Here is a 22,853-nt window from a genome sequence, read left to right on the forward strand (position 1 = left end):
ATCCACTGCGTTCACTCTCACAGTCTCATTTTTCAGGAGCAGCAAGCGGAAGTTTGCACTAACTGTACAGCTTCCTGCACAGCACTCTAACAGCAGAGTAGACAATTATTTAGACAGCAGTGTTTGGACGTACATGTGGTCCTACAGCATAAGTCGGGGGGGGACCCGTGCTGACGTTCGCCGAGTCAACAAAGGACGCTCAGTGCAGCAAACACGGCCGTAAATCCACAAACACAGTCACACTGAAACTTTCGCCGCTGCTCCTGTGATAGTGATGTGCATGTATCTGCTCACCACCCCCCAAATATCGATCACACGTGGTCGATGGAACACATTTTATAGCCGTGAGTTTAAGCTGGGAAAATTGATATAACTCGTGAGTTATGAGTCAAAGCAATGAGGGGGGGGGGGGGGGGGGGGATTATTGATTGCGGCGTGAGGTTTGGAAGAGAAACAGTAAAAAGAGTCAGGGAAACAGACAGCGAGGTTATGATCCACTGCAAAGTCCACAGATCAGACGAGCCGCGGCGTCAATACAGCGCAAAACCTCTACGTGTCCTGGTAAACACGATATACATGTAGTCTCCTCTGGATCAATGTGGAAGAGGCTGAAGTCTGTATTCTCTCAAATGGCCATCGGGGGGGCGCCTAGTTGAGGTTAAAAAAAGGTAACTTTTTTATGTTATTATATTGCAGTATACCATATTATGAAGTGATTACTAAACTACTATTTTGATCATCGATTCATCGTTTTGAAGTTTTTTTTTCATGATTAAAACAAGATTTCTGATCGTTTTAGCTTCTCAAACGTGAATATGTTTCTTCGTTAACTAACCAATAAATCATTAAAACTGAAATTATTTTGTTTTGTGGACAAAAGCAAAGACATTCTGACATTTTATGGACCAAACGATGACTCGACCAATCGTTAATCATCGTCAGCTGCATCATCTCGTTGCCTGGCAACACATTAGCATCGAGAAACGACAACGGCAAAAATGGCAAATAAGAACCAGATTATTTTATGAATTGCAGTATAGCCCAGTATAGGGCTGAAACAATTATTATTATTAATCCATGACCAATTGAACCATTAATTGACAACTATTTTGATTATCAATGACTAGTTTTGAGGGTTTTCTGATCTTCCGGCTTCTTAAATGTGAGTATTTTCTGGCTTCTTTGCTCCATGTGACAAAGAAAAAATCCCGTTTGTGGACAAAAACGAGACATTTTGAAAACATTCTCAGAATTCTGACTTTTGTTGATCTCAAAATTCAGACTTTCTTTAATCTCAGAATTCAGACTTTCTTTAATCTCAGAATTCAGAATTTTCTTTAATCTCAGAATTCATTTTTTTTTTTTCAGAATTCTGACTTGAATCTCAGAATTCCGATTGTTTCCCCCTTTTTCTCTGTTAGTCTCTCTTGCTCTGATTTTTTCTCTTTAATCTCAGAATTCAGACCTTTTCTCTAATCTCAGAATTCGGACTTTCTGACGTGATATACTGATCCACCAAACATCTTGTTTCTTTTGTATTGAACATTCCATTTTAAGTGATTTTTTTCAAATATACAGTATATATATAAATGGTTATTACCACAAATTATAATAATAATAATAATAATAATAATAGAAGCAATACTGTGTTTATTTTGAGCAGAAAGTCAGAAACGTGTATTTGAACGCCTCTGAAAGTCGAATTATGCGGCCAACATCTGCACCGACGTCTAATGGATTATCCACCAAATCACGTGGTCTTTTCCCGTTTGAACGGATTTCTAAATAAAAGCTTTCACTCGATTCCATTTACGTGACACTTTTCATTAGAGTCCGCCGGAATAAAAAAAACGGCCCAGACGTTATAAAACAATTATATTATAATATTTGTATATTTTTTTTAGCTTTAAAAGTAGATGACGGCGACGGCGGCGGCGGCGGCGGCAGAAACTAAAACATCCCAGACAGAAAAAGATCTATATTCTGTGTAAAATAAATAAATATTGACAGAGAGAAAGCCTATAAAAGACAATTTGAAAGCAAAGAGCACTGTCTCTGCCAAATACAGTAAAGGTGAAGGTAAAGGAAAGTGATGTCCACTGATATCCATCTTCAGGACGTCTTCAGCTGCAGTGACGACGGCGTTCTTTACGATGACACTGAAGGTGGGAATGGACGCCGCCGTGTACAGATAAGACGCTAAGTGGAGTCCATGCCAGGACTATTTTGTAGTTTGGAGCAAACACTGATCAAACTGATTCCTGAGACTTTTTAATCAACATAATAGAGGATGAGGAGGATAATGAGAAGACACAGTGCCTCACAGATTACAGAAGATAGGAGTTGCAGAAACCATTAGTAAGAGAGAGAGACGGATGTAAACACAGGTGATTTCAGGATTCATCCAGTGACACGAGGACAATACGAACTGTGAAGCTGATCGTTTTTAACGCCTTTGTTTACGAGCAAAAAAAAAAGACCGCGCACGTAATTCATCACCATTTCAATCGCAACGGCTGCAATATTATTCTAGATTTAATTTACAAATTTACGTTAAGTTATCGTCCTTGCAAAATGACAGACATTATGTTAAAAGGTACAGACGTCATCCTTTTTTTTCAGCACGACCTAAAAATATGATGGAAAAAACAACAACCATGTAAACACAACTTTTTTAACTTGAACTAAACTCAATTTCTTACTTTATTCTCAGAATTCCGAGTTTAAACTCAGAATTCTAACTTTATTCTGATTTAAATCTCAGAATTCTAACTTTATTCTGATTTAAATCTCAGAATTCTAAGTTTATTCTGACATTTAACTCAGACACTCAACACTATAAACTCAGAATTCTGACTATTCTCAGAATTCTGAATTTATTTTCAGAATTCTGACTTTATTTTCAGAATTCTGACTCTATTCTGACTTTAAATTCAGAATTCTGATATTCTGATTTAAATATTCTGATTTAAAACTCTGACATTTTATTCTGACATTTAACTCAGAATTCTGACTTTATTCTCAGAATTCTGACTTTATTCTCAGAAATCTGACTTTATTCTGACTTTATTTTCAGAATTCTGACTAAACTCAGAATTCTGACTATAAACTCAGAACTCCTGTGTGGCCCTAATCCTCTTCTGTAATATTATCTATTTATCTTCTTGTAGCTTTTTTTTTTTTTTAAATCAGATTTGAATACTGACTTTCACGTATTAAGTTTCTGTATCAAAGCCATCATTAAAACCTGAAGATGTTTAGAGAGGAGCCTGGTGTCTTAAATATCAGTCTGTGTCATAACAGAGATGCAGTCGAGTGGCAGAGTTTGTTGTCCTCATGTTTTCATGTGAGACACCAGTTAGGATCTGATTTAGTCAAAGTGAACAGCGTTTATTTAACACATGGGAAATATTCTTCCTCTACTAATAATTCCAGTAGACGCGGTTGTGCTTGTTCCATTGTGGAGCTTTAACTTGAATTATACACTCGTCTTTTCAGATGATTTAAAGATGAGTGATGACCAGAGAGAAAACAATCGTCTTGTTTTTCAATCTATTCTTTTTTTTCACGTCTTCTTCTTTTCTCCTCACATGGACGACAGAAATCATTTCAGCATGCTGAGCACATCTAATTATCACAGTGTGACTGGAAGTGGATATAATGGCTCCTCACAATGGTGAGATTGTTTAAATGGATGCCTGGATTTGTCGGGGTCAGGTCACGTTTTTGATATAATGGGAAAAACAAAACAAAACACAAAGCGAGCGTGCCGTCTAAGTCTCTTAATGAATAAGACGACAAAAACAAGCGTAAAAAAAAAAGATGAAGTTTAACAGCTGCACGAGGATCGATGTGAGTCTCAAAGAGAACAACGCTGCACCGAGGAGAGAGAATCAGAGTCTGAGCCGCACACTGACGAGGAAACACAGCACAGGACGATTCACTGTATGGAATTAAAAAAAAAATTAAAAAAATAAAACAGCATGAATTCTGACTTTAATCTCAGAATTTTGACTTTGTCTTTAATCTCAGAATTCCTATTTTAATCTCAGAACACCTAGTGTAATTGCCGAAATTCTGAAAATAAAATCGGAATTCTGACATTCTCTTTAACCTCAGTCTGATTTTTTCCCTTCAATCTCAGAATTCCTATTTAAATATCAGAATTCACTTTTTTTATTTAACCTCAGAATTCCTATTTAATCTCAGAATTCTGACATTGTCTTTAATCTTAGAATTCCTATTTTAATCTCAGAATTCCTATTTTAATCTCTGAAATTCTGAGAATAAAATCATTAATCTCAGAATTCTGACTTTATCTTTAATCTCAGTCTGATTTTTCCCCTTTAAAATCAGAATTCATGTTTGTCTCAAAAATCCTACTTTAATGTTAGAATTACTATTTCAACCTCAAAATTCCTCTTTTGATCTCTAAATTCTTTAATCCCAGAATTCTGACTTTTTTTTTTCAAATCTCAGAATTCCTACTTCAATCTCAGAATTCGGAGGAAAAAAGTGAGAATTTTCAGATTAAAGAAAAAATCAGAATTCTCAGATTAAAGAAAAAATTTGAATTGTCAGATTAAAGAAAAAGTCACGATTTTGAAAAAAGGAAATCATTCAGAAACGTTCAATATAAAAGGTACAAGATGTTTGTCTCCAGTGTCTCTAGAGTTTTTATTTTTTTAATGCTAAACGAACGGTGACAGTGTTGTCACTCACTCACGTTAAGTCATAATATTAATAATATAATACTATTATTCACATTTGTTTTCCTGGAGAACAGTAAAATAAAAATGGACTGTGTTGTTAATGGTAAAGATAATCTAGTGTTTTATTTGGATTAAATATTCACATGATCATCCTCTGGTACTGAAAATAGAAGAGAGTCAAACTCACAAACAGACACACACCTGATGTTTCTCTTCACCTGAATAACGAGTTGTTTGCATGAAAAACAACATGAATCATGGGAAGTGAGGTCTGAGGCGGGGAAGTTGCAGTGGGCGTGAGTCACTAATGAGGTCACTCTCACATGAAGCAGAGATGGAGTCGCTCTGTAATTGAGATTCAATTCCCTGCTCCGAGGGGTGGCTGCGAGGCAGAATCAGCTGCCCGCTGTGAGGAAGACGGAGCAGCTGACTTTTTCTTTTTTTTATAAAGAAGCACTTTCATCATCTGCTGGATTCACTTAGCGTCGGTCAGAGCAGATATTTATGTTTCTATTAACTGTGACGCAGTGTCTGATTCTATCAGCAATCACTTAACGGGGAGTTTATTTAACAACACGTGTGGTTACTGATATCAGTGCAGGTCATTTCTTGGAATTGTGCCTTTCTTTGATCTTGGAATTCTGACTTTCTTTACTCTTGGAATTCTCGCGTTCTTTAATCTCAGAATTCTGATGTTTTTTTTCTCAGAATTCTGAATTTAATCTCAGAATTCAGACGTTCTTTAATCTCAGAATTCTGACATTTTTTCCCTCATAATTCTGACTTTCTTTGACCTCAAAATTCTGACTTTCTTTGACCTCAAAATTCAGACTTTCATTGATCTCAAAATTCAGACTTTTTTCACACATTTCTGACTTAATCTCAGAATTCTGCCTTTCTTTGATCTTGGAATTCTGACTTTCTCTACTCTTGGAATTCAGACTTTCTTTAATCTCATAATTCTGATTTTTTTTCCTCAGAATTCTGACTTTGTTGATCTCAAAATTCTGACTCTCTTTGATCTCAAAATTCTGACTTTTTTCCCACAAAATTCTGACTAATCTCAAAATTCAGGCTTTCTTTAATCTCAGAATTCACTTTTTTTTTCAGAATTCTGACTTGAATCTCAGAATTCCGATTGATTCCCCCTTTTTCTCTGTTAGTCACTCTCGCTCTGATTTTTTCTCTTTAATCTCAGAATTCAGACCTTTTCTTTAATCTCAGAATTCGGACTTTCTGACGTGATATACTGATCCACCAAACATCTTGTTCCTTTTGTATTGAACGTTCCTTTTTAAGTATAAGTCGCTCGTCTACATCTACATTTATGTTTTGTCTGAGAAAAGCTCAAAAAAGTTTATTATTACATACACTTACTGTATATTATACACACAAAAAACCCCTGTGAAGGTAAGAGACGACTTCAGGGCTTTTATAAAGCTATTTAAGGGCGAGTCATTAACAAAGAAATGTGACACTGAACAGAAACAAAAGCAGGAGAATATAAAGCTCAGCCTCGCAGCCATAAGTGTTTTCCAATTCCACAAAAACACAAAAAGGTGGAATGTTCCCAAACCGCAGCATATTCATTCTCCTCCCTTTCTCCCAAACACACACACACACACACACAGGATGATGTAGTGTCTTCCTCGTCCTCCTTCTGTCTCTCTGACAAATTCACACACAAACACAAACACATTCCTCCTCCCCTCGTTACTTTCATATCACACAAATAAATTTATCAGCCAATCCCGGGGTAAGAAAAGAAGAGAAGAGAAGAAGAGTCAGCTGTGGCATCTGTATATATAGTATATACATACATATATATCTGTATATATATATACAGATATATATGTAAAATTGAATTGAATTGAGGAGAGAGAATCAAAGTCTGACAATGAAATATAAAAACACAGCACAGGATGATTCACTGTATGGTCCGGAAGAGGATGAGGGCCAGATTTTTTTGAAAAAAATAATGTATATATAATAATTATAATAATAATAATGATAATGATAATAAAAAATAATAATAATGAATTCTGACTCAGAATTCACTTTTTTTTCAAAATTCCTATTTTAATCTCAGAATTCCGGAGATTGAAGTAGAAATTCTGAGATTAAAATGAAATCAGAATTCTGACTTTTTCTTTAATCTCAGTCTGATTGTTTCCCTTTAATTTCAGAGTTCCTATTTAAATCTCAGAATTCTTACTGTAATGTTAGAATTATGACTTTTTCTTTAATCTCAGAATTCCTATTTTAATCTCAGAATTTCCTACTTTAATCTCAGATTTCTGACTTTTCTTTAATCTCGAATTGGACCCGTGGAATCATGCCTTTGGTTTTAAGGTTAGGGTTAGAATTGGGATTAGGTTCGAGCGTTTGTCCTGTTTTGAGCGATAGAATTCTCTTCTGAAACTGTTATAGTTTATAGGACAATTTGGTCGTTAAGACTTTCTTGTCATTTTAACAAATCTGATTTGACGACTGTACATAAAGGCTTTAACGTCACAAAACCACAACACAGAGAAAAGTGAAGTCTCGTTTTTTTTTTACACAACGTCCTGTGTTTATGTCAAAGTGTGATCCACTCGCAGATTATCGCACGTCCTCTGTTTGTCAACATCACTTATAAGTGATTATGGACACAGTTAGAACAACACTTTCAGGAGCACGCTGCATAAACAGAGTGCTGTTGAGAATAAACAGCTCAGTCCTGCACTCGTAAATCATCAGCAGCTGCACGGCAAACGTAACCGTCTTATGCAACAGTTGATGTTCCAGTCGCGCTGCCAAAAAGCCTCTTATTTCCTCGCATAATAAGCCAACACTTATATATATAATAACAGTTGATTTGGCGCGGTCTGATACCTGATATTGTTGAGGCTCTGCCATTTTTTAATAAATAAATAATTGGCCTTCCTCCTCCATCATTCTGTGAGAGAACAACCGCATCATTTCATACGCATCACAGTCGCCTGCAGTCGTCATCTCAGAGTTCTCACTGAGGACCTTAAATGACTGCCATCTCTCGTCTCTCTGCTCGTTCCATCGTTTTCAGGACTGCAGGAAGCTCCAGTAAAAAAAAAAAGCCTCTAACGTGTCCCGCGTGATTTCAGCGCGATTTAAAAGAAAATCCCATCTTGTGTGTTTTGCCAGGTAATTAGTCTGACTGTGATGTCGTAGCGGTAGGAAATGTTCATTTTTGGATTAGCATTAAGTGAGAGCTGCTGCGTGGAAATAGGAGAAATTGACAGCACACTGTGTTTTGTTTTCCACTCTTTGTGCTGGTGTGTGAAGTGATCATCCCCTCACTCCAAAATAAATGAGTTATTTAATGTTTTCATCAGACAAAAGTGGAGTTTTTGATCCACTGCTGCCTCCATCAGGAAGTTCAAATGTGTCATTTTGCCAATCTGATAGACCTGTATATTCATTTTTAATTAATAATTAACTCTGACTTCTTTAATCTCAGAATTCTGACTTTCTTTAATCTCAGAATTCCGACTTCCTTTATTCTCAGAATTCCGACTTTTTCTTTGTTCTCAGAATTCTGACTTTCTTTAATATCAGAATTCTGACTTTTACTGTAATTCTGTAAAATTATGAATGTTTTCTCAGAATTCTGACTTTACTCCCAGAATTCAGACTTTCTTTAATCTTTCTGAGTTTCTCTCTCAGTTATTCTCTATAATTGTTTTTTATTTTATTTCATAATTCTGACTTTAATCTCAGAATTTAGACTCTTTTATCTCACAATTCTGACTTTCTTCTCATAATTCTGACTTTAATCTCAGAATTGAGACTTTCTTAAATCTCAGAATTCTGACTTTTTTCTCAGAATTCTGACTTTTTCTAATCTCAGAATTCTGACTTTCTTTAATCTCAGAATTCTGACTTTTTCCTCAGAATTCTGACTTTCTTTAATCTCAAAATTCAGACTTTTTTCTCAGAATTCTGACTTTTTCTCTAATCTCAGAATTCTGACTTTTCTCTGAAGAAAAAATAAACATGTTGCACCTTTGGTATTGAACATTCTTTTTAAGTAGAAGTCACTAAAACCTAAAACTTCTGTCAATCCAAAGAAAACTAACAGATTCACTTTTCCACCAAAACAACTCAATCATCCGCGTAAAAACCCAAACAACTTCCACATAAAGGTTCATAAGCGTCTTGCGCGGCCTAACCTGACTCCATGAAGTCCTGGTTGAAGCCGTTCCAGGCCTCCTTGCTCTTCTTCAGGTTCTCCTCCATGACCTTGATGTCGGCGAAGGGACAGTTGCATTCTGGGAAGCGCGGCGAGCAGCGGCACCAGCAGTCGTTGTTGCGGCAGAGCAGCTCTCCCTCGGAGTTGCACGCGACGTAGCTGAGCGCCGCCTCCACAAAACGCCCGCGCAGGAACTCGGGGAGAACATCCTGCAGACCTGTAAACAACAACAACAACAACATCAACAACAACAGTGTCTTGTTGAGAGGACGTGTCGATGCAGTGGATTTAAAGAATTAGTGAGAATCAGTGACCTATGGTGGTCTTCTCAGACCAGGAAGCATCTCTCTACCATCTCCTCCTTCTTCTTTGTTGGTTTATGAATCACATTCATGTGGGCGGAGCTGTCATTCTTATCTTACCCCTTTCACACCGTGCATACTTTGCATTAGCCGTAATTACGCAACGGTTTATGCTATCGGAAAACAATTCCAATGGCTTCTGAAAGCTGGGAAGTTGCACGTCCAAGCCAACGTGTGGTTATTACGGTAAATTTGTTTCAGGAAGTCTGCGAATCAGCGTCTTCGTCACCAGAGAGGAGAGGAGCTGGAAAAAACTTTATACGTAGTAGTTTCCATTTTTTGCGATTGTTTTTGTTTTTGCACTGTTCAAATTTCAAATTTAACATTTATTTTAAAGTGTTCAAAGAGTATTTTAACACGCAAAAGTTATTCTGGAAAAATGGGCCCTTTAATCCCAGGTATTAAAGGTCGTGCTTATTTTACAGCTAAGAAAAAACGAAAAGTTGTCACTTATACAGCATTTTATCCCCAACACGGTGTAATTTCCTGTTTCCGTCGTAAAGGCGGCAATCATTGCAAACCTGTAATTTAGCGATGCGAGGCGTTCAGGTTGCACCAAAGTGACAGCTCTAATTCAAACAGGACACGGTGATCGGGATGCACGTGTGTGCGGCAGCAGGGTTAGCAGCAGTCGTGCATCCTCCACCGACACTAATGATACGTCCGTGCGTGTCCGAGGCCCAGAGAAATGACAGACGCAGTGGAAACATCAGATCATCGGGCCGTTGTGCGGACGCCCCCGTCGCCTGTCACTTGACCACATTTCAAAAACGTCTCCCCCACGCCGCGGCCGCTAGACGTGTTATTACCACGTGAAACAGCTTTGTTTCCTCCTCGTATCAATTTCCAGCAGCGGCAGCAGCTCCTGACTCAGATACAGCCAAGGTGCATTTACTATAAGGGTTTGAAGGCTGCTCGGAGGCACGTTTTAGTAGTTTTGGGAGCCGTCAGCGGGAAACTGTCAGGTACAGTCTGCGGTCTCCATAAACAACCTGCCGGCCCGTATTATCATTCCTCCCTCTGTATTTAAAGGAGCTCAAAGTGTCATTTTTTACAGCTCAGGTTAAAGTCGAACGACGACTGTTGTCAACAACATTATTCTTTTTGGTATAATTATTGTTCCGGAATCGCTTTTTCTCTTCTCTTTAATTTGCTTTAATTAGAATGAATAAGTTTGTTTGACAGCGGAGCAAAATTCCTTATATATTATTAGCCAATACAATACTTTTGTTTAAATGTCAAATTATTTGTCCATGTTTATTCAGACACAGATGTTTTATTATTATTATTATTATTATCATTAATAATATAAATGGTCATTTTTTTCTTTTAGACGCTCGACGGATGATGAATAAAACGATTCTGTTTCACTCGCTGTGTTCAACAGTTCATCTGATTCCACTTCCAAACAGATGTTTATGCTTAAACATGATGTTTATGATTCGCAGTATTCACACAAACATGACAGCTTCGTGACATAAATTCAAAAACAATGCGGATGTGGATCAAACCATATGCAGATGATGTGATTCCGTTTATGATAAAACCCCAAATTCAGGATGATATTGAGATTATTGTGAATTTACTGACATTTACAGTCTATGACGCAGTTTCTGTTTGTTTTAATTAAAAAAAATACTTTAAACAATTGACAGTTTAACATCATTAACATTAATTAACATCAATTAACATTAACTCCACAAAGATTGGTTGCGGTGACAAAACTTGAAAACTTTACAGATAAAAATGTGCATTTTCATCCTGATTTTGTTGCTTTTTCAAACTTAAATATCAACAGTTTTACATTTAGAACTATTTATTCTATGCTAATTTGGATGCTGCACACACACACGGACACACACCTATGCACAGACATGTTGTCCATTGCCATACATATAGTAATAATTATTATAGAAACAGAAATGCAGGAGGCTCCTAGAACATGTATTTTTCCCGCTCCAATAAATGCAGCGGTGGCTTTTATTCCAAGTACAAAGAAAAGCACAATAGATAAACAATAAAAATGCACTCTACTGTACTGGGTAGTATTTGCATCTGAGACTTTTCTGCTATGGGAACAGCACAATAGCACAATAACTAAAAGTAGAGTCATAAAAAGCCGGCTTGTTTGTTTCCAAACAGTAACGCTCTACTCCATCATGTATATTATTACTATATTAGCGCAGTAAAGTGGATCCAATGCTTTGTCCCAGGTGTTTTTTTGGGGGGAGCCAATATGTAAATAATTAAATTAATGACGGCTGAAGGTCAAGTGAATGTGAGTTTTAGTTGTGTGTACTTTAGTGAATTTATGCATCTTTTATATATATTTAATATTACATATAAAGTGTAAAAACGCATAACCAAGGTTTTTTTGGAATGTGCTACAGTCAGAATATTTCAGGTTTATATGGTGGTGCATTCCTATTATTCCATAGTTCCCACTTGTATAAACTCAATCTCTGCTTCTAAAGGTTCACTCAGACTGTTTTTAATAAGCTGTTATTTAAAAAAAAAAATAAAAAAAATGTGATTCTTCATATTATTTCTTTTTTAATGTCTTCATGTTCAGAGAACATTCTGCCTCTTTAATGCGGTTATGTCTATTTAATTTAATTTAATTTGATGTATCAAAGGTTTCATTAGTGTGCGTTACTTTGAAATAGCAAAATATGAGCATATTTTTTTTTACTTTGAGGTTAGAAGTTCAATATTTCATTTGGCGTTATCGATCATAAAGCTCCGAGATACTCGTTCAGCGCTGCTGTGAATCAAATCATCTCAGAGGACGAGACTTCTGCGCCTCCTCTGAGCTCTGTTTACACGTCTTGATGGAAAAAAAAAAATAAAATAAAAACAACTTTCTCTCTCTCGGAGACAAATCAGAACAGAAGCGACGCTTTCCTGTATCTGCTGTTGTTCTACAGATCGCCGCGGGGAAAATACTGCATCTCCAGAGCAGACAATGAAATCAAAAGAGGATTGTGAGAGAAACAAACCCATACAGCACCTGAAATGTTTACGTTTTAACGCACTGGAATAAAGAAGAACTTTACCTGTTTATAGATATTGCCATTTTATATCTGAGCTTTTTTTTATTCTGGATCAGATCCAGAGGAAACTAGTCTGGTATTAGTCTCCGTTAGACTCAAGCAACATTCAGCCGGTGCGCGTTTGTTCCACATTTTCGCACTTTAGCGAAACAAACCCAATGTATTCCCCTCCTCGCCTGAGGTGGCGCTGCATGCGATCAACGTCATCGTTTGGTCCATAAAATGTCATAAAATGTTAAAAAACTTTGATCAGTGTTTGTCAAACCTGGAAATGACGATGTTCTCGAATGTCTTTATTTTTGTCCACAAACCAAAATGATTCAATGTTTTAAAGCGGAACTAGACCGGAAGTTCCTATTATCGCTGTTTTTTTTGGTGTGTATCTGCGTCATTACCTTGTTTATGAAGCCTGACGGTTCGAAACAAACAGGTCAGCCATTGCTGAGAACGTTGTGTTTTATTGTAATCTCGGGGCTCAACGAGATCACTGAAAATCCCGTACTAGTTACGTAAGCAGCGGTTCTCCTGAACAACCGATCGTCCTGCTCCGGGCACTAGTCCGGGCACATCCGGTTGCGTACATTGAACCGCAGAAGAAGAATAACGTCCGTTGTGGATGTGTTTCACGAGCAACAGTGTCTTCTGACTCTGGGTCTGACTCCGGTTTAAAGTCATAAAGGGACTGTGGCGGGGAGTCGTGACGAAGCCATTTTTAAACACTGTTAAAACAATGTTTTGATAATGAGTAGCAGTGCATCCACCGCTCCAGAGGGGGGAGCTGCGCTTCTGAGAGCTGACGTGATAGATTACGTCACTTCCAGATACCTGGCCAATCACAACACGGGTAGGAAGGCTCTACGCTGGCTGGCCAATCACAACACACTCTGTCTTCTCGGGCGAGATTTATGGCTGAAATAGCGCGACTGACAAGCGCTTCGAAAAGGACAGATTTCAATCGGCTCGTTTACATCAACTAGGAGGATTTTGACCATAAAAACAACTTAATATATGTAAGTAGACCTCCATAACTCACATATATGTGCAACAGGACCACTCTATGTGAGCTTTAATGATTTTCTTTGTTTATGTGGAGCAAAGAAAGGAAGGAAATATTCACATTTAAGAAGCTAAAACAATCAGAAATCTGGTTTTAATCATGAAAAAAAGCTTAAAACCGATTAATTGACGATCGAAATAGTTGACGATTAATTTAGTCATTGATGAATCGATTCATCAATTCATTGTTACAGCAAATGGTTTTATGGTTTTATGTGAACATACAACACAGCCCAGAGTTTGGTTGCGTGTTCACACCTCCAACGAAAAATGAACCGGACTTTCAGAGCAAATGAAGTAGGATGCGATTAAGAAGGAGCTGGTGTTCTTTGGCTTGTCCTCATAGGAGAACCGAACCCTTTTTGGCTCCAGGTAGAACCTTTTTATAAAGGTTCCACTTGAAAGTCTTTTGGAGGATTCCACCAAGAACCCTTTTAAAACCCTTTATTCAGGAAAGGGGTTTTAAAGGGTTCTCTGGATCAAAATGGTTCTCACTGGAACCATTAGTGTTACCAAGAACCCTTGAAAAACTCTTTCTTTGGGAAAGAGTTTTTCAGAAGCAAATGGTTCCAGGTTAGAACCTCAGCCCTTGTAGAAGGACCCTTTTGGAACCCTTCTTTCTAAGAGTGTATATATACCCAATTTTGTTCAAATTCTTAGTTTTTTCTTCAAGTTCTGGTCCATTTTAAAAGACGGGGATTTCTTGAAAATGGTATAATTTCTGTGACATTATCAGTGTCAGTAGATTCTAACCGAACAAACTTGCACATATGAGCGTTTCAGAGGTGGAAAGATCGTCATGAATCGTGTATTTCTATCAATCCGGCCCACTCCACTTTTTTAATGTAAATAAACCAAACATGCACTGGCTTAGCAAAGACACGCTCATGTTTTCTCCCTCACTCATACACAGAAATCATGTTTTTTCTTTCTAAGCCGTCCAGAGTTCGTTTCCCTCGGCGTTTGCAGCAGCTGATTGAGCGCGGTGTTCAATTTAATCAGCAATTACATTCACGAGACTATGAAATGTGTTGTGTGCGCGATATACAAGTGAGGACTCAGCCGATTGATTCTCGCGCTGCCGCAAAAGGGGAAAAGTGCTCACGCTGCGGTAAAACACCGTCCGTCGTCTCTGTGGTGGTGACATCACAGTTCTCATTTCACCACTTTCATGTTTGAAATTATTAAAAAAAAATTTTTTTTAAAAGGAATAAAATGGTAATTGTGGCGCCAAGGTTTTATGGCTACACGGCGTACGAGAGGAAATTAAAAGCCGCTGTGCATCATCATCATCATCTGTTGAAGCAGCAGGCAGCTTTTATAAGACTAGCAGTGCGGTCGTGCTGCCCCTGGATCTGTCTGTTGGTCTACGTCTCTATGACTGACTCTCTAATAATCATCCTTTTCTTTTGGCATTAAAATGGATGTTTCCACCCCCATTTTTTATTTTTTTTTACTTCGCAGATCCCTTTTGGATCATTTTCCACCGCGTCCTGCGATGAATATTCACGTCGGCTCTTCTTTGTACTTTGAGTCGATGACTGTCTGAAGTCATCGCCTCATTTTACTCGTTTCTTCATCCATTCATTCATCCATTCAGTTAACTCGAGTCGTCTTTCAGGAAATACTCCAACAAACCTTGAGCGTCTCTGTGCTCTTTGAAATTACTGGTACTTTAGGGCTGAAGGTTGCCTTTTTTTTGTTCGTGTTTAAAGTAATAACGTTCACATATGTTTGCAGTTAGACGACGTGACGAAGGACGAGCAAGTATGGAAGCAGGGAAATGTTAGTGTGAAAAACGTCCATTCACTTTACATCAGTCGACATACAGCGCTTTGACTTAAACGGACTGACCGGAAAAAGTTAGCTGCGTTAGCTCCTTTAGCGCACCTACAGTGTGAAAAGAGCAGCGCTACAAATAACCTGCGTACCTGTGTACTGCGTATATGTGACTCTGTTTTTAAAGTTTTAACGCATTTCCATGACGACTGATTGGAAAAAGACGCACGTGACGTCATGTTCACGTGACTTTCGATTGTTAAAATGAGTCTCTAAAGTAGCTCCTTTAGCACAGTTAGCGCGCCTACAGTCTAACTGGAGCTGTCTGTTTATTAGGAAAGGAAAACAGCAGCGCTACAAATAACCAGCGTATGTGTACCGCATGTGTGTGCCTCTGTTTTTAATGTTTTAAATCATTTCCATGACGACTGACTGGGAAAAATACACCTAGATTGTTAAAATGAGTCTCTGAAGTAATGCAGTATTTTTTTGTGCCACAGCACCAGAGTCCAGGCGCCGTTTACCAGTTAGCTCCGTTAGCTCCTTTAGCGCCGTTAGTGCACCTAGAGTGGAAATGGAGCGGTCTGTTTATTAAAGGAAAAGAGCAGCGCTACAAATAACCAGCGTACCTGTGTACCGCGTATGTGTGCCTCTACTTTTTAAAGTTTTAAAGCGTTTCCATGACGACTGATTGGAAAAAGACGCGTGTGACGTCATGTTTACGCGACTCCCGATTGTTAAAATGAATCTCTATAATAACACAGTATTTTTGTGCTGAAAGCACCCGATTCCAGGCACCGTTTACCAGTTAGCTCTGTTAGCTGCGTTAGTTCCTTAAGCGCCATTAGCGCTACAAATAACCAGCGCACCTGTGTTCTGCGTATGTGCGCCTCTGTTTTTAAAGTTTAGCGTTACTTTGGAGACTAATATTAACAATCGGGAGTCACGTAAACATGATGTCAGGATATCTAAGTCTAGGTACTAGTCACCAGCATCAATACTAACGTCAGTTTCCTGTTGCAAATGCCTGTCCTCCTTTCACTTTCCCAAAACAGCAGCACATTATTTCTCCTCCGGAGCGAACGCTCGTCGTTATTCATCGGCCGATGCAAAATGAATAAAACGCACACCTCAATATGTCACATGTGTCTGGGTTGACTAATAACCTCTATTTGGCATTTCATATCATTCGACACCACACAAGCCTCGGCGATGCAATTAAGTCTGCGCGTGTGTGTGTGTGTGTGCGCGCTGCCGAGGTGGGAATGATACAGCTAATTTGGGTTGAAAGAGGCCTTCAAACGTGACTCTCTGTGAAGAGTCAGAGTACACATTAACTCTGTGAGAGAGGGATTAGCTGAAAAGGAGCCACATCCTTGAACACTTCAATAGAAAGTCTTTCTCACCTGCAATCAAGCAGCGCAGGTGAAAGTTTTCAGTGTCATTCCGCAGCCTTGTTTTTTTTTTATAATTTTACCACATTTTAGAGGAGGAAACCCTGGAGAAAACCCACGCACACGAGGGAAAACATGCAAACTTGACGCAGAAAGGCCACCAAGGGCAAGAGAGCAAACCACTACCATGCAGCTGAGCACTTGAAAGTTTCTCTTTGGTGCGTTCATACGTGGGCATACACTGGAACATTAACCCGATATTTGACTCGAGAGCTGGTCAGAGATGATGAATCACTCGCCTTGCAGGAACTCACAAGTGTCACATGGAGTAGCATCTGTACCTGGACCCTGTTCTGACCATCAATAAGATTCCATGTGTGTCTCTCAGCAAAAGCCAACGTGATGATTATTTTCACTTCCTGCTGCCAGTGGACTTTCATTTCTATCACGTAACTATGCTGTGTTAACTAGCTTTACTCTAACTTTATTTAAAAGGGACATTATCTAAGACGTTTATCATGTTTAAGTCATGAGGTGACGTGATATGTCACCACAAATTCAAATAATTGGCCTTGACTGACGGAATGTTTTGGTCTTTTGTGACTGGCAACCCGTGGGAGCCTCAAGTCTGAGTTTGTTGTGCAATATTTTCGAATGTGAATACCAGCTTCAAACAGTTTTTCAGCTGTATTTCCTTTATTATTTATTGCATTTTGTCATTTTAGTCAATCCTGTCTTGCACCCAACATTCAATGTGTGCCTTTGTACCGTGTGTTAGCTGGAGATTCCCAACCCCCCAAAATACTACTGTACTGTACATACACTCTTAGAAATAAAAGTGCTCAGTAGAACCATACAAGGTTCTTCAGCTTGTCCTCATAGGAGAACCCCTTTTGGCTCCAGGTAGAACCTTTTTAGAAAAGTTCCACCAAGAACCCTTTTAAAAAGGGTTTTAAAGGGTTCTCTGGATAGTGTTACCAAGAACCCTTGAAACACCCTTTCTTCGGGAAAGGGTTTTTCAGAAGCAAATGGTTCCAGGTAGAACCTCAGCCCTTGTAGAAGAACCCATTTGGAACCCTTATTTCAAAGAGTGTAGGCATAGACCGTGTGCACTGAAAAAAGTCCCGCCAAGTCCCGTAAGCTCTCTTTCGGCATGCTAGCCAAGACGCACCGTTTGACATCGCAGATAACGTTTGCGTCCTGGGTTCGTTTTCGTCCAAAAATAAACGTAAGTAGCAAAACAGTTGCTTATAATTAAAGTGTTTAGTGTTTTGTGTTGTCAAAATTGCAAAAAGTAGCCCAATTTAAGATGGCTAGCTAGCTAGCTGTGGTGGTGGCTAGCTGGCCAACCTAAAATGGGGCGACAGCTGGCGTGGTTCAATAACTCAATTTAGATTCTGTGAAGTCAAATATCTTCCATGTGATATCTGGACATCATATTTTTTTTTATTATTATTATATGAGCAAGGTTATACTTTTTTTTTCAGTGTGCTCTCGTGATTGTTTCCAGCAAAAAGAACACCGGTCCAGGTCTCTCCGCGTGTTGTCGGTGCACTTAAACTCAAGTACACCACACACTCTGAAGAGGTCTGATTTGGAAGGCAAAAAGGCTTTTGCAAAAAGAAAAAAACATTCAATCAAGGTGAAAAATGACCTCACAGCGCCCACTTCACAGCGCCACTCTGAGTCAAGGCTAAACCCAAGCTGTTTTTGTCAACCATTAATGATGAGAGATGGGGGGGAGAGAGAGCCTACGTCGACGCCAAAGCACTGGTCTTTTATTTATAGACAAGCAGAGCCTGCTATATACTGTAGGTACACACCGTGGCATACAATTAGAATCAGAAAGAGTGGGAAGAGTGGAGTGTTGAACCACCAGGGGGAATGTGATACACAACACAAACTCTGATCACGCTGCTGTTATGATGAAAAGCCGCCGAGTAGGTAGAGTGGTTTACACATGGATTATCAAAAAAAAAAAAAAAAGTATTCACGCCTATTACTACAAAAAAGGAAAAAAAACACAAGGAAAACAAGTTGCATGACCTAATTTGTGCTAGTTGGGCTCCCGGGGAAACGAGTTCTGAAGTTCCAGTTAAATGGAAACACATCAAGCTAATTGGTTGGAATTAGAGGGAGAGTTTACCCTTGGACGTTGCTGTGGTTGCACTTTTGCAATTTCCATTTTGAGAAAATCACCATAAAGCAAACACATCATACATTACACCATTAGTTAATACAAGGGGCAGCTGAGGCCCCCTTCCTCCCTCCCCTCCTCACAACAACATCACTGCAGTCTTCTATAAGGAGGAGCTCTCTCTCTCCACCACAAGCAGATTATATGCTAATTACTGTCGGGGGGGGGAATTCAATTTTAGCAAAAGACAAATTTGACCTCGACTTCTCCACGACTGGACCTCACAGACGACACAAACTTGAACATTTTTCTTCCAAATAACTGACTGGACGGACAAATATTTCTTCAAGAGTGTTTGAAAACGCAAAAAAAACACTTTTAAAGAGGAACGTGTGAGTGTAAAATGTGTTGTTCCTGTTAATATGGCATCAAAATGTATGTATAAAAAGGATATTTTTGTCTATAATGATATAGCACTGTGTCGTATCGACAACATTTGTGTTACCGCCAAACCTAGAGAGAATGTAGCCACAGTTATTTGTTCTGTTTGGACTGCACTCATAACTGGGTAACCCAAAAAATGTTGTTTTAATGCTCCTGTGTTACGATGTAGAGGTGCATCTATTCTGCATGAATTTGAAATATATGGAAACTGTACTTTAGTATGTGGATTTCTGACAACAAAACACATGTACAGTATAATAGAATAGAATGCCTGGTAAGATTTTGATATGTACAGATTGGAGACACAGCTCTGAAATAGCATATTTTATATATACACTACCATTCAAAAGTTTGGGGTCACTTAGAAATTTCCTTATTTTTGAAGGAAAATGTGGTAAACGACTATTCTAGCTGCAAACGTCTGGTTTTTAATGGAATGTGTACATAGGTGTATAGAGGCCCATTTCCAGTGTTTGCTAATGGCGTTCGAAGGCAATTATGTCGATGAAAGCAAAGTTTGAAGGCCAAAATTATTATTTTTCTATATATATATTCTATATATCTATTTTTTATATTTTCTATAAGTCTTTTGATGGGTAAATGTGTGAATTTAATGGAAAACAAAGAAATCGTATATAGTTGACCCCACTTTTGAATGGTAGTGTCCAACACATGCTGGATTTTCATTGCACTTAAAAATAGTGATGATTTCATCGAGCACAGAGCTGCATTCTGATAACACTGTTGCCTTTTTGAAAGGAAAAGGAAATGATATTTCAGCGGTGAAGTACTCTCAAGCACCTGCTTCGAAAAAACGCGGAGGGGACACAATACACTTGGGGATCAGGCACCGTCTCAAGGACAAACGTCTATATGTGGAAAAGTTTGGTCTGGTTTTTTTTTTGTAGCGGCCACAGGTCAGTGCTCGTAAAAACACGGTAGTTCTTAAAGTTAAGGACAAGGATGGTTTGATGTCACTCCTTTATTCATGTGGAAACTATAGAAGCACAATTGAAGCTAACGGAACTTTGTCCAGCTGCGTTCTGACGTCAGGGTTCCCAACACCTTGGTTGACAGCAAATTCAAGGACTTTACAAGGACTTTACAAGGACTTTTCCAGTTACAATTTCCCTCAAATTCAAGGACCGAATGTGCTGACACAGCTTTAAGATTCGCCGCATGATGGTGTCCATTTTTGTTGATTTGAAGTGATTATCTTTGGGATCTTGGGTTGTACATTTTCCTCGAAATGTTGGCATTTTTTAATTTCCCAGGCGCCACGTCGTCATCTGCGATCCCTTTGCTTAGCTTTACTCGCTCGTTGTTCTGCACGGAATCGCACGTCAACTGCGGAGAGAGAGAGCCAGTAGACAGTATCCATAACACTGCTAGTACACTCTTAGAAATAAGGGTTCCAAAAGGGTCCTTCTGCAAGGGCTGAGGTTCTACTTGGAACCATTTGCTTCTGAAAAACGGTAAAAACAGAAAGGGTTTTTCAAGGGTTCTTGGTAACACTGATGGTTCCAGTAAGAACCATTTTGATCCAGAAAACTTTAAAAACCCCTTTCCTGAATAAAGAGTTTTAAAAGGGTTCTTGGTGGAACCCTCCAAAAGGGTTCTAGGTAGAACCTTTATAAAAAGGTTCTACCTGGAGCCAAAACAGGTTATCCTATGAGGACAAGCCGAAAAACCTTATACGGTTCTACTCAGCACTTTTATTTCTAAGAGAGTAGTAATTACGACTCGACTCATTTGTCCTGCGTAGGCCTAGTCTACGTATGTACGTATCAAGCAATGCAGGGCGTGAAACAGTAGGTGGCGTCGTAACAAACAAGGTATTCACCTAAATATCAACTTAACTTCTTTCTTTCTTGCACAAAATTCAAGCCTTGAACGGCCTTGAAATGTGTTTTTAATTCAAACGCACAAACCTTCATGGACTTGTCATGTTCCCAAAAGCCTACTTAGATATGATATCTCTCATTGTGGAACCGTCAGAGGTTTTATTTCGTTTCACATCGTCCACCTTCTACTCTATATCTTGATAAAACGACAAGAGAAAGTCATTTCAAATAAAGTGTTTTCGCACACTGAAGGTTTGTATCCAACCTGTCGCTCCACAGATAACCGTTTGAGCTCTGGGCTCCTTGCACACACACACACACCGAGCGCCTCCAGATGCGGTTGGAAAGGTTACGCTCGGGGGTCAGCGTGGCCAGACACGGCCCATCTGCAGCCTGGGTAAGATAACGGCGTCCCCCCCAGAGAGCGGGGAGCCGCTCGGGCAGAACGGACATATAAACTACTGCAGCGTAAAATAAAGGGTCATCTTGGCCAGTTACTACACAGTGGAGGTGAAAAGCCTGGCAGCTCTAGTGTGTGTGTGTGTGTGTGTGTGTGTGTGTGTGCGTGTGTTTGTGTTTGTTATCTCTTTAGACCAGTTTTCCTTGCACAAATACTGACCTTGTCAGGACCAGGACCTGGTTCTATTGAGGTGTAATGTCATTTTCTGCGGGGCTGGTTAGGTTAGGGGGGGAACAGACTTGAATTGTGGTTACACCGGTTATTATTAAAGGCGCCATATGTAAGAATGTGGCCGAAAAACGGTTACTACGTTCAAATTCAAAATACCGAGGTCTTTTAGGTTTCTTTTTCTGACGTAACTGGCAACCTTTGATTGCTCGGCAGCTGAGACTCTACTGACTGCAATGATTGGTAGACGGCGGTAGGTGGCGCCAAAACATGATTTCAAAACATAAACATAATTTGCAGTCTGCAAAATATTTTTTTTAATGCAAATATTTTGTCTGTACTGTTGTTGTTGGTGAGTTCAGTTTGTTATATGAACATTATTCCTGAGTCTCTGTGACATATTAGGAGGATTTTATGGCCAGTTGATTTAGATTTATTACATAATGCACCTTTAAGGATAGGGATAACACTAATTTAAGATTAATGTGTGTGTGTGTGTGTGTGTGTGTGTGTGTGTGTGTGTGTGTGTGTGTGTGTGTGTGTGTGTGTGTGTGTGTGTGTGTGTGTGTGTGTGTGTGTGTGTGTGTGTGTGTGTGTGTGTGTGTGTGTGTGTGAGAAGCCTTACCCTTTAGGTGGATCTTGTTTTCTGGGCTGTGCACCAATACAGAGCTGACTGAATCCAGCCTGTCATAGTTGCTGCAGCCGAGAGGGCCCGTCCGTGTTTCCGTTACCTGGGAAACAGAGAAAGTACAGAGCTTTTTTTCACTATACGGATAATAACATATACAGTATATAGACACACCACACGTACGGAGAGTCTGTTAACGCCACATTAGCGGTGAACGACCGACGCGTGACCTCCGACTCCGTCGAGAGGAAGACGAGGACGTCGGTCCGCCGCTCGCCTCCCACACTTTTTCCGGCTGCCGCTGCCTTTTGTGCAACGGAGGACAGCGAAGAGCGAACGAGTGAGTGGAGAATGTGAAGAAAGAAGGACAGGTGCAGACGTAATATATAAGAGGTGATCTCGCTCGTGGGAGAAGAAAAGGACGCCTGTATGTGACAACGTATGGACGTCTGACACCAACCGTGGCAAGACAAGGCCAGGGGTTTCTTTTGTTTGGAGCAGGAAGAGCAGAAGAGAAAAATACTGTTTCCCTGTCGTATCCTGTAACCCTGAACTAAACAAACAACAGAACAGAACGGAACTAAACAACACGAAAGACAGTCTGAA

The 22,853-nt window shown here is 39.2% G+C and overlaps 1 protein-coding gene across 1 annotated transcript in view; it reads right to left on the reverse strand.

Annotated features, from left to right (window-relative positions):
- The window catches only part of brinp2 (bone morphogenetic protein/retinoic acid inducible neural-specific 2), a gene marked incomplete at both ends in the record, with an annotated part of 113,632 nt that overhangs the window by 42,568 nt on the left and 48,211 nt on the right, over positions 1-22,853 (reverse strand). Inside the window, 2 exons of the mRNA XM_083890251.1 lie at positions 8,903-9,139; positions 22,245-22,350. Coding sequence (XP_083746377.1) covers positions 8,903-9,139; positions 22,245-22,350 — 343 coding nt within the window. The remainder of the gene's footprint in view (positions 1-8,902; positions 9,140-22,244; positions 22,351-22,853) is intronic.

The sequence above is a fragment of the Microchirus variegatus genome, assembly GCF_963457635.1.
Source record: "Microchirus variegatus genome assembly, chromosome: 5".
Taxonomy (NCBI): Eukaryota; Metazoa; Chordata; class Actinopteri; order Pleuronectiformes; family Soleidae; genus Microchirus; species Microchirus variegatus.